The sequence below is a fragment of the Pavona decussata genome, unplaced genomic scaffold (genome assembly GCF_977016875.1).
Source record: "Pavona decussata unplaced genomic scaffold, jaPavDecu1.1 SCAFFOLD_98, whole genome shotgun sequence".
Taxonomy (NCBI): Eukaryota; Metazoa; Cnidaria; class Anthozoa; order Scleractinia; family Agariciidae; genus Pavona; species Pavona decussata.
In genome coordinates, this window is record NW_028145514.1 from 522,501 (window position 1) to 534,777 (window position 12,277).

General features: G+C 36.8%; 1 protein-coding gene across 1 annotated transcript in view; it reads right to left on the bottom strand.

Annotated features, from left to right (window-relative positions):
* Positions 1 to 12,277, bottom strand: part of LOC146472489 (exportin-7-like) — a 32,221-nt gene extending 19,944 nt beyond the window's left edge. The window contains exons 1-13 of the mRNA XM_085119257.1: positions 12,188 to 12,277; positions 11,944 to 12,090; positions 9,111 to 9,201; positions 7,832 to 7,902; positions 7,563 to 7,658; positions 5,428 to 5,493; positions 4,394 to 4,429; positions 4,069 to 4,137; positions 3,942 to 3,980; positions 3,558 to 3,684; positions 3,020 to 3,093; positions 2,734 to 2,853; positions 2,195 to 2,341 (exon numbers count right to left, since the gene is read on the bottom strand). Of these exons, the coding sequence (XP_084975383.1) occupies positions 2,195 to 2,341; positions 2,734 to 2,853; positions 3,020 to 3,093; positions 3,558 to 3,684; positions 3,942 to 3,980; positions 4,069 to 4,137; positions 4,394 to 4,429; positions 5,428 to 5,493; positions 7,563 to 7,658; positions 7,832 to 7,902; positions 9,111 to 9,201; positions 11,944 to 12,090; positions 12,188 to 12,199 (1,095 nt within the window). The 5' untranslated portion in view covers positions 12,200 to 12,277. The remainder of the gene's footprint in view (positions 1 to 2,194; positions 2,342 to 2,733; positions 2,854 to 3,019; positions 3,094 to 3,557; positions 3,685 to 3,941; positions 3,981 to 4,068; positions 4,138 to 4,393; positions 4,430 to 5,427; positions 5,494 to 7,562; positions 7,659 to 7,831; positions 7,903 to 9,110; positions 9,202 to 11,943; positions 12,091 to 12,187) is intronic.

Consider the following 12,277-nt stretch of genomic DNA (forward strand, 5'->3'; position numbering starts at 1 on the left):
TAGTATGAGTATTTTGATATTTATTTTACTAGTCTTCTCTTAAGAAACACCAAAGTACAAATCATAAGTATTCATTCCTTGAAGCGAATACATTTATTTTGAACTCCCCCACGAAATTCACAACCTGGTTTCCATGCCATTTCGGATCACAAGTTATCACCTGCAATTACACTTCTTTACACTTTTTCACACGAAGACGCTAAAAATAGAAGCATTTGCGGAGTGAAAAGCGTGTAACTTAGCAAGAAGCAAACTGTCCTATTAGATCGTACTCTCTAAACTAATGCTTTTGAAAAACACGTATTTGAATCTCATAAATTCTTCCTTATCAAATTTTCTTCCTTATGAAATTTGCTCTGCGGCATATATTAGTCACGTGCTAAGGGGAACGGGGGGAAAGCTCTAATTTCATTGACGCCCATACAGTGTATACAATTTGTACTAATGCATTCATTTAATTTTTTTTTATTAAGTGATAGTGTATTAAATGGATATTGAAGCTGGGGACGTACACGTGTGCATTAAGGGCCGTCGATAAAACCGGAACATGAAACATTCCGGAACATCCAGGAACATCCCGGAACACGAAAAAAAAATTAATAAAAATAAAGGAAAAATGAAAAAAAAAAGTGTGTATATTTATATAAAATGAAATTACATTGCATCCAACAAAAAATTCATATAAGAAGAAGTACGGAGTAGGTGGGACGGTAGTATAAATGGGGTATGTACTTCAATGGTATGTACTTCATGTATCCCTGATTATAATAGGGGATATATGTAATCCCATATAAACCCTCATATTAATTTTACGTGCCGATGAATATAACTTTTTCACTGTTACCTAATATCACAAATATATAGCTGTTAGTGAGCTTGGGATAGTTGTGAACATATATGAACCCGAAACAGAAGAGCAACGATCAACTGATGCTGTAAATTAGTGTTTTACTTGCCAACCCCCCCCCCCCAACCCTCCCACGCCCCAACCAAAGAAATAGAGCACATATCATATATCTGGGACAGCAGTTTCCTATTTAGTACCCGAAATGCATAAAATAGCTTTTACAGTAATCTTGAAAGGCCCTTTTTTTATTTAGGAGCTGTTCCATTTTCGTTCCCTCCCCACCCCCACCCCAACCCGTCTGGATGTGCGCGTGTTTCTGTAACGCAATCTCATTGTTTAATTAATCACGGCGGAAGGTCAACGGAACATAAACGATTTCTTGACGAGAATCTCCAGTTAAAAGCAGGATTTAAATGGTTGCTGAAAGAAGTTTTGGTCATTAAGGATAACAAAGAAATATTTGGCACCTTGCACACGGCAGCTCATGGGGCGGAAGGCAATTTTTCGGCCGATGATTGACCTGACGGACTTTGAAGAATTCAACTCAGTTTAACGGCTGCGGTGTATTACAGTGATTTCGCACAACAAATCATCGAAAATGCGGCTGTATCCGACTGAAACTATAAATTGATATATTTTGAAATATCCAGTTCTCGATATTTCACGAGGTAAGTGGAATTTATCATTATTTTCTTAGTAAATCGTTATTTTCATGTTGTTATGCTAATTACGAAGGCGGTGTTTGTTGACAAAAGTACAGTTAAAACTTCTTCTCCTGTAATTTTCTCTTTTTAACAGCCCAAAAATTTTATTGCATATTCTTACAGACAAGACATTGCTCTTTGACCGGGATGCTGTTTTAGGATGCCAACTAATGTATCTTTAGCGATATTTTCGTTTAAACTTGGCCATTTTTTGGCACTTTAAGAGTAGTTCAATAGGGAAGAAATTAAAAATTTTGTAAAAAAATCAGATCTCGATCAAATTCCCCAAAAAGCTTCTCAACACAACAACAAACATTTGCTTGTCTCAAATAATGAGATTTTGTTCGGATTTGTAACGCTTTCTTTGTAAGGCAAATTCTTAAAAGTGTAGCCTAAAATGGCCGCTGAAAGCCCTCTCAGAGCGGTAAAACCAAGATGGTCGCACTACAGCTAAAATACGAATCGAACTGAGCTGAAAGTTATATTTATGTGAATCACTTATATAGACCATTCTTCTGAGAAAGTTTGAGGGATTTCATTTTTTCTCGTCCAAACGACGATAGTCGATATTTACAGAGGACGGCTCTTAATATGGCCGAAATGAACTTTCAAATAAATGACTTAGTTAAGCCGTAATGCTCACCTGTAGACTTGTTACAGTGAACTTTGCTATAAGTGCAATAAATTCACTGTACCCCTCCACCTTTACAATCTCTCCAAGCTGATAGTTAGACTTCAGTCTTGCAAGCAGTCGGCAAAACTCGTGATAATTATTGGGGTCTGCAAGTGACTGAAAAGTAATTCCTACATTAAAATCAAACAGAAATGCTTGTAGAAATAGGTAAAATATGTATGGGCAGAGCGTCTTACAATTTATTACCAGCGCTTGAAACTTTACCCAATTTTAATGCTCTTCCCTGAACACAACATTAATTTTATCTATCACATTGTTAACAACCCGCCACCCCCTGCCCACTCACACAACCCAGCCCACCCACCACCCCTTCCAAATGGCATGAAATGACATTCCATTCCCTTCAACTTGCAATGAATAAGGTAAAAGTTTCTGTTATGTTAATGACCATGTTTTCTTCTCAAGAACTTACTCTACGATTTCGCATTTACATGTAAATGACAGCCACCAGCCTTTAATAGTATATATTAAAGAAGTATTATTCTAACCTGTGGTGATTCAAGAATCCCTTTGACACCTTGGACCAGCTGTTCCAGGAATTTTGCTCTCTCAGTATTGTTAAACAGTGATCTCCTAATGGAGGCTAGTTGTACCAAACAGGACAGGGCCTGTAAAATACAACCAGGCACAATCCTTACCATAAAATTCTTACAGAATAATGATTAAGAAAGGAAGCCTACAGCATGGTCTGACTGCTTCAAAGCTGTCTGTCTAAAAGAAACAAACAGCTAAGATCACCTTTGTGGCAAAACCCTTGAAACCAAATTCACTTACCATTGGAGAAAGTGAAGTGGGCAGAGCTCTATACAGGTCAAAAAACAGCTGAAGAGTGGCAAAATTCAAAAATGCTACAAAAGAAAAGCAAAAACAAAAATGTAAAAACAATGATAAATTACAAGTAAAGTCTACTCCCATTCCATGACAAGTTTTACAGATTGTGAGCAATGCACTCACTTACTACTGACAGAATACACTGCCACATGCATCAAGCTGTATATAATTTTTAAAAGGCAGAGATATGGAGAAATCAAAGAACTACAAGTACACAGAATCAAGCTGAGACTCAACCATTCCTATGGCAGCTCTAAGTCTTTTGACACTGAGACACATACAGTAATCAACATCAAAAAATGATAATTTGGCAAAAAGATGCTCACTCTAGTCTAATTTCCATTGCTGGCTTCCTTAAAACTTAGAAAACAATCTTTAAGCATACACAGCTTCGACCACTAACCAACCACCAATTATAAAACAATAATTAACCTGTAATGCCCTATGACTTAAGGCAAAAAAAATGTTGATTCAAATTTACCTCCTCTCCAGCTAGTCGGGATCTGCACTGTGCCAAGGTCATCTGATGACTCATCCATGGAGGTGCCAATGAAGTCAAACGACAGACAGTTGCACGTGAGTTGAAGAAGATGGCTCATCAAGCTGTGCTGTAAGACATAATAAAACAACAAATTAAATGTGTGTGTCAAGGAACACTGTTATCTACAAAAGGATGAGTGGAGAATCAGCAATTTTAAAGTGGCCTAAGTTAAAGCTATGCAAGACTTTCTTCAGTTTGTGGCCGACAAGAGACCAGCTTCATTAGGCTTAATGAAAACCCTTAAGCGGAGTCTCACTACTGTTGTTCAGACAACATTGACCGAGAACTACACGCACATATAGTGTACAGGTAAGAAACACCAACCTGACTTCCATGTTGCAAGTTCAATTGTTTGTTGTAGGCCTATAGTGGAAAAGGAGAACAAATTTAAAGAAAGGAATGTTTTAATCGGATGATTTGAATTTAACAAGTAACACCATGGTACCCTTACCTCACGTAACAGGCTGATAGACAAGTTGAAAATGTTGAAAAGTGATAGATCTCTGAATGACGATGCAATCTGAAAATCAACAAAACAATTAATACAGTCATTATTCTTCATCTGATAGCATTAACCTAATAATGACACAAGGCAGCTTATTAGTGCACAGTACTGTGTGAAACAGCCACTTAAACCTGACTGTAACACCCTATCAACTAAATCTAATCCTCAGCATAAGTTAGCACAACTGTTGGTAGTAGCCTTAATTAAAAGCAGCTCTTGCCAATGCTTAAATCTGAGACACAACCGTATCAGTCTGTGATGTAAAACTTACCTTTCTGTGTTTTGTGAGTGATCTAGTTGAGTCAGCCTGATATAACAAAAATCATTAAATGTTATCGGTCAATTATCATGTAACAACAACAAAATGTAACAACAAAAGGAATTATTGTATCCATGAACTCCTCAAAATCAAATAACCATAACCCCTTCCCCTCCTGTCTGATTTTCTATTACAAAAGTGATTTATATACAACAGTACACAAATTCTCTCACTCACAGAATGTCTGATTCTAGTCTGTTGGTTTAAACTCTTTAGTTGTAAAATAATATACCTTGGTACAATACGCTGATGTACTTGGAAGTCCTACACAAGGTCTGACTTGCACATATTTTTGATCTGCGCATGTATAATTATTCCATTGTTGCACAGTACCTAGAGCCTCAAACAATCATCTCAGTTACTGCTCCTGTGTTTTTTGTTTGTTATAGCTCCATACAAAAGCGTAACAGATGGATGACATAATCAAGTTTATGGGGCTCTAGCAAGCCATGTCACCCACTGTGAAACCCTCATTTGATGAGATTCTAAGTCACTTGCATAAAATTACTAGCATATCATCAACTTACACTATTTTAAAATTCTTTATTTACTTATTTTCATGTTTAGTTGTTCGCCTCCCAATGTTAGCAACCTGCACCTTAAGATGTACCTACATGTAAATGTACATCTAAGGCCTAAGACCTTGTCAAACCCAAGTACAGTCAACTCTCGCCTTGCTGACACCTCGCTATTACAGACACCCCGATAATACGGACAGCAGCTAAATCCTAGGCAAAACTTAATTACAGACATTTGAAATAAATTCTCGCTATTACGGACTTTTGCTATTAAGGACGCAAACTCACGGTCCTAAGGGTGTCTGCAATAAAGAGAGTTAACTGTATGCTGTAGACAATAATAACAGTAGCCAAGCATTCTGACACATCCAACAATGTATTGTATTTGGAAACAAAGATTTCCAAATTATTTACCTTATTACAGCTGCTGTATATACTACATTAAGTCATAAACACACACACACACACCTGGTTCATTTCACAGACCAACTGTGACAGGATATGAACACCGGTAATACAATGATCTACAGAGCCCTGATAGGAGCAAAGCAAATGACTCATGAGAATGTTTACAAAAAAAAATAGGACAGGAAAAGCAACTGATAGGCTTGACAGTGATATTCTTGAGCCAACTGTTGGAAATCTGACTCCTTATCACAGGAATAGAAGGTTACTCTACTAAAATAATATTGCCGTGCCAAGTTTTTTTAGATTTTTTATAGTGACTTGCATGTACATGTATTCAGCACTTGACAAAAGGTACAGTGAACTTGTTACAGCTACAACAATGTTTCCCTTTAACACAAAAAATTATTCTTGGAACAGTAGCACAAAAAGTGAGGTACACTGTAGGTAAATTTGTTAAAGACGTCTTGTCCACAACCCACTCTCCATGTTTTCGGCCGCCTGAATCTAATGACTTACAGGCTCAACTGAATATAGTAATGTAATTAAATAAAGAGAAATCCAGATCCAGATTCAGTACTGTATCTCCTTAAATTCATAGACGCCAGCACAATTGAGACCTTTGCAGTGGGTTTACTGTATTGCAATCAATGAACTGAACCAGATGATACAATTTGTGATGTTTTAAACATTCAAATAGTGTTATAGGTATTATAGGGATGGGGCTGCCCATAATTATGTAATACTACTGTATTCTTCATAATTGTTATTAGGGTATTTATTATGATGATGACGATGATGACTACAATGATGATAATAATGATGATGATGATGATGATGACGATGCTGATGATGATGATGATAATGATGATGCTCTCCATCTGAAGGGCTTTTCAGGGATAATGAAACATTTGTTTCAAATACATGTAGGACATGGAAAAATTAACAATCCGAACAGGCAGGAGGCAGACCAGTTGGCTATTTTACAATTATTGTCAAAGAGTTGAACTACAGGTTCTAAGTCTACTGTGAAACAACTACAGTTAGTGGTCAGAGTGGGAGTCTGTCACCCTAGCAACTCAACTATGCTGCCTCTCACGATTTACCAAGAACAGCACATTAGTAAGCTGAAAAAAAAGAGAATTAGGGGTCCTAGTGCAAGTTCAAGCTGAGCAGTCAAAAAAATCCCAGATAATTATTTGCAGATTATTTCTGAGATTACATTAAACATTATTATTATGACATGCTATTTTTCAGCCATTTAACAATTACATGTACAGGGCTGTCCATGTGTTTGCAAAAAATAAGGGTGTGCTACATGTACAGTCGAACCTGTATATGATGGCCCTGTATTAAGCGGCCACCCTCTATTAGGCGGCCATTTTTTAAAGTCCCTATTGTTTGCTCAAACAAACGCTGTATTTGTTGACTGTATTAGGCGGCCACCTCTATTAAGCGGCCGCGGCCACCCAGTAGCAGTCCTATGTTTGTCTTTCTTTTTTATTTTTACCTGTATTTAGCGGCCACCCTTGAATGGAAACTAAGCCATATGTTATTTATGCAGTATTTTATTGTGTTTAAAATACGATCCAGCATCAGTGTAAAGAAATAACATGTACAAAGTTACTGTAGGCTGATACTCGGCCGTTTAATATAGTTAACGCTTTTCAGATGTCCGCAATGTGCTGAAGTACAGTACCATACCACGAACGCTAAAAAAAGTTTGTTTTGAATATGCTTCACTCTTTAGCAAGAATTTAAATTCCTCTTTAATTAACTTGTTCCTCAGCCATGTGACATTGAACATTGAGCGTAACAACTATGAAAGGACGGAATGAGATATTTTGTTGTGAACTGTAAGTCATAGAAATAGAGCACTGCATACCGTAGGAGAGTAGAGGACAATTTATTGTATAGTACCTTAACACAATGTCACGTATATTATACCGTTAAGTTGACACTGAACTTTGTTTAAAGTATTGATCACTTGAAAGAGTGTTGATTGTCCTATTGTTTCCTTGCATGAAGTGTTTTTGTATGATACGCCATTAAAATTGACATTAGACCACGCGCAGTGAGTATTTTTAGTGATCCTGTATTAAGCGGCCAGTTACTCAAGTCCCGAGGGTGGCCGTTATATACAGGTTCGACTGTATGTGGGTATGCCACTACCAACATTAACAAGATTATAAACTTACCTGAAGAAATTTTCCAACATCATCTACAATGGTTCTGAACACTAACTCGGTTTTTTGCACATCAAACCAGCTCAACTTTGTCAACCTGGCAAGAAACTTAACAAAAAAAAGTGTGCACTGTACAGGTTTTGTTCATTTCATATTTGTCCTAAAAAGTGTATCAAGAGGATCAACAGTGTACAGTGTTAGGTGGCATAAAAATAGACAGCGACAAAGAGCTTTTGCATAAGCCATCTGCCACTCCAGACGGAAGTAACCAATTAACTTACCTGTATCAGTGACTGAGAAACATAAGAAGCCAGATTTGGTCTTGTTCCAAGATAGTTCAACACATAGTTACCTGCAAAACAGAAACAAAATACATCCATAAGAAGTGGTTCGATTAAAAGAAAAGAAAAAGTGTCCTATGTACTGTAAATCCGCCACCCGTCTTCTACTTGGAATACGAGCACATCATAAGTACATCAAAATGTTGATAAAATAAATGTCAAAAAAAGTCTTGCATGACAGACTTAAACTCAAACTGAAAGCAGATTCCCTGCTTTGCTGAATTGACAAGTCTAACCAATAATAACCAAAGCTCTTGAGAACTCAAAATGGTTGAGTACATGTACACTTCAAGTCTGTATAATTCATGTACAGTTGCCTTTCAAGGGGATTGCATGTCTATACAAACTTACTAGTACAAATGACTCCTGATTCCTGTACAAATCTACAGTCTAAACGCTGTTTTTAACTCCGGAATGTCCTCATAACACAGTGGTTAGAGCATGCCACCAGTGTTGGGAAGGTCCTGGGTTGCAATTTCCCCCTCTTTAGTAAATACCTCATGCTCACAAAAGGCATAAGCTGGAACGTGGCCCAGTTCAGCACTTTTATCACTACTACTTCATTACACTAGATAAACTCAGTATAAAGATCTTAGTAGAATGAGGGATGTGCAAGTTATGATTTAAATAATCATCTTTATTCTTTATTTGCCTTGAATTCCATTGGGGGCTCAAAGATATTTGTCTTTATTTTCATTTTTGTTGTTGTTGTTGTTATTGTTGTTGTTTTGCTTTGTTTTGCTGTACAATCTTGTACAATCTTATCCCTGTACATGTACTTACTCATACAATCTTACAAAGTTTTATATAGGATTGTGCAGGATTTCAACTACCTCCTGTAGGTCCTGTAGTGTCTTCTAAAACTCTAAAACTTACTCAGTTAAAGAGTCCTTGGGGATCTAAAAAGCCTGAACAGTTTAAGGGAAGAATGTTTGGTTTATCAAAAGAGTTGATAACCAAACGTACATTTGTTAAATTGGCCACCGTAAAGAGACTCGAGGTTGAATCTCTTTACCGTGCCCAATTTACCTTTAATTATCAACGCTGCTGATAAACCAAACTTTCATTTCCACTTGAATGCCACCAAAGCAGCAACACAGTTTCTTTAGAAACTAAACCCCTTATCCATATAGTTTAAGGAAAGCCAAGATACATTGTACATGTAGCAACCTGTACAAGCTCAACACTGGTCAACTTGGATATAATGTCAAATACTCACGCATGTCAAGTCTCTGTTCAACAGGAAGACTTGTATTCTTACTAATCAGTCTCGTCAAGGAGGATGCCGCTATCAGTTGTGAATAAGAAGACTGAAAAGAAATAACGAGAAAAATTGCAACTTTTAAAAAGCATGGAATACACAGTAAATTTCAGTACTAAAATTCTACACCTCTCTTGTGATTACTATCTTTTACAAAACTAACAGATATATACATGTACTTCTTCATTGCACAGGAGCCACCATCAAGAGATAATGTTTTTCATTGTTAAAATCCAAGATGGTGCGCGAAATTCCAGAATGTATCGCATGTACGCTGGACAAGGCACATTGAGAAAGCAAGCAATTTGAAGCAAAATTTTAGATTTGTATATAACCCAATTAAGTCATAACCAAAGAACTGCTCTACCCCTTGAGGAAAACCCATATCCAATTAATTTTTATGACCAAGGTTGAATATGCACTGTATCAGTTTTATAATTATTTTCTTCAAAGTGGTAACAACAAGAAACTGGAAATGATCATTACCATGAAAATTAATCCTAGGGCTTGACAACACCAATATATCAATGACTACAGTGTATAATTTGTTCTTTAAAAACAATGACTGCAAAATATACATTTTAGACTACGTGCAATATACACTGTAGCCAGTGCTTACATGAAACAAGCAACCTACAGTATAGAAGAATCATCTCCTAGCCAAAACAAGCAAGCAAATTATACACATACACTGTATGACCATGCCTCACTCTTGAAGCATGTGATTGCCAGAGATACATGTCAACCTTACACAATTTATAAACATATACTATGACTAGTTCTTTAATTAGTGATTTAAAAAAAACATAACAAGTGAGTAATAGCATTATTTACACTGTGGTCAGTGCAGGGCTCCAGAATAACGATAGCCACCAAGCCACAGACTAGTAAAACTTCAGTTTCAGCTAGGGGGGTATCCATGCTATTCTTGGCCGGATCGGTCGATCCAATGCCACTTTGGTTCAAATCCGGATCCACATTACTTTAACTTAACCGTAGTATTTTCCGTAGTATAAATCTACTACATAGGGGTGTATATGTTTGTTTTTGTTGTTGTTGTTTTTCCTCTAAAGTACTTCAATTTTACACAAAGCGTTCTACCATTGCTGGTGTTTAAGAAAGTACTGTAATGTTACAGCATTATGTAAAAAAACCAACATTCTTGAACAAACCTTTGTAATAATTAATGAACAGTTGTTACTAGAAAGGATACTCCAAAACAAGGTTGGACACCTTATGATTTTTATACCTCCAAAATCTTACGATTTTTACACAACAGGAATCTTGACAGCAGCAATAGAAAATGAAAATATTCTTATTTGCGTGAATCAAGAGCAGAGAAACTAGTAAAGCAAAAACTGTTTGCGAATTTTATAGACTTCACCGCTTTAATTAACACAATAAGTTGAAACACCTAAAAAGGAAACAAACGATTCACTTCTGCAAGTTCCTGTTACAAAGGCAACAAATGGCAGAATCTGCTTCCCACCACGTGTGAAAGAAAAGTTTGTTTTGGCTAGTAAAATTACACCAGTTACTAGCCACTGGGCTAGTAAACTAAAAAGTAAGTCTCTAGCTCTGCATATTTGTTTTAAGTAAACAAGCAACCCAGCCCATCTCCAAACAAAGTCAAAACAAATGACCAAATTATACATGTATGATTATCCCACACTTGGACCAAGAATACATTTGAGACAAAGGGTAACAAACACCATAGCCAGTGTTCTCATGAAATTTATGGCCAAAACAAGACAATCCTTGCACCAATGACCATGCCATGTTACAATTATTTAAAATTAATAAAAACTGGATCATTGCATAATATAATTCCATGAATTTGATTGGCTTAGCGGCCATGGAATATGAGCAACTATATTGTGCCCAAGAAATAGCAAGCGTTAAATTGTCTTCTGGTTGTTATTGCAAAGCAAAATCAGCAAGATCTAGCAATATTTCTTTGTTGTTTTTATAATAATTATTACACTCATGCTTGTTGGATATGAGATGATTATAGCCAACTCGGTGCTACATGCCTCAGTGACCATCTATTATCTCATACAGCTGTATCCAATGCATGCTTATGGAATAATAATTGTTAAATATCAATTTCAAGGTGTTGGAATTTGGTAATTTTAAGAGAGTTTCAATTAATCTATTTTTTTTTTCCTATCACAAGTCTACCTTTGCATACCAAATCCTCCAAAACTGGAAACTTTGATTAACAACATTCTCTTCTATCAAATGAATGGTAAAGTGTATTGTACAATTTCAACACAAAGCCTGCAGCAATAACAGTATTAGTAAAATTTAACTAACTGCGACAAAGCACAAGTATAACAAAAACAAAAATGAATGAGAATAATAGTAACAGGCTATTTTCTAGCCTAGACAAGGACTGGATAACTGTGCTTCAGTGCAGACTGCATGCTGCCAATATCAACTGTCAAATTTGGAAGGCGCACGTGCACATCAAGAGCTTGTTCATGATCATTCCTGTTTGCGCGCAAAAAAATCAATTCAAACTTACACTCTACATTTAATTCTACCGACCTTCCTTAAGAAGTGCTAAAACATTTTGGTCATCATTGACAAGAAACTGAAGTGAAACCGAGCGGAAACCTTTTGAATTTAAGCTTGACTATAAAGATTTGACCCCGGCCCATGAGATCAATTTGTAATTAAGCTTAATTAACATGCCTGGATCCTAAAATACGAGAAACAAACGAACAACTGCATATTTTAACTTCTCACTATATCAGGATGCTTACAAAAACATTACAGTAAAACTCACATTTCCTCGTTCAAGAAGATACTGGCATTTTGTCAGACAGTCGGGGGAGTTGGTGAAAGTAGACAGGGCCCTCTCCGCTGCGTTTCGAGTTGCAGTATCCGTGGCCTCGTACAACTGCTTGCAGAGGAGGTCGAGCTGAGCGATCTCCTATTTAAAAAGGGCTAGCGTTAGTATGTATTACACATGGCAAATGATTGCACTAGGGGCTGTTTGTAGCCCAATAAACAAGATTTTCCAATCTTACCTGTTCCTCCATTTTTGTTTTGGAACCAGACGTGGCCAGGCGCACGTTGCATGCGCGTGGAAACAACTACCGCTGATGACGTCATATTGT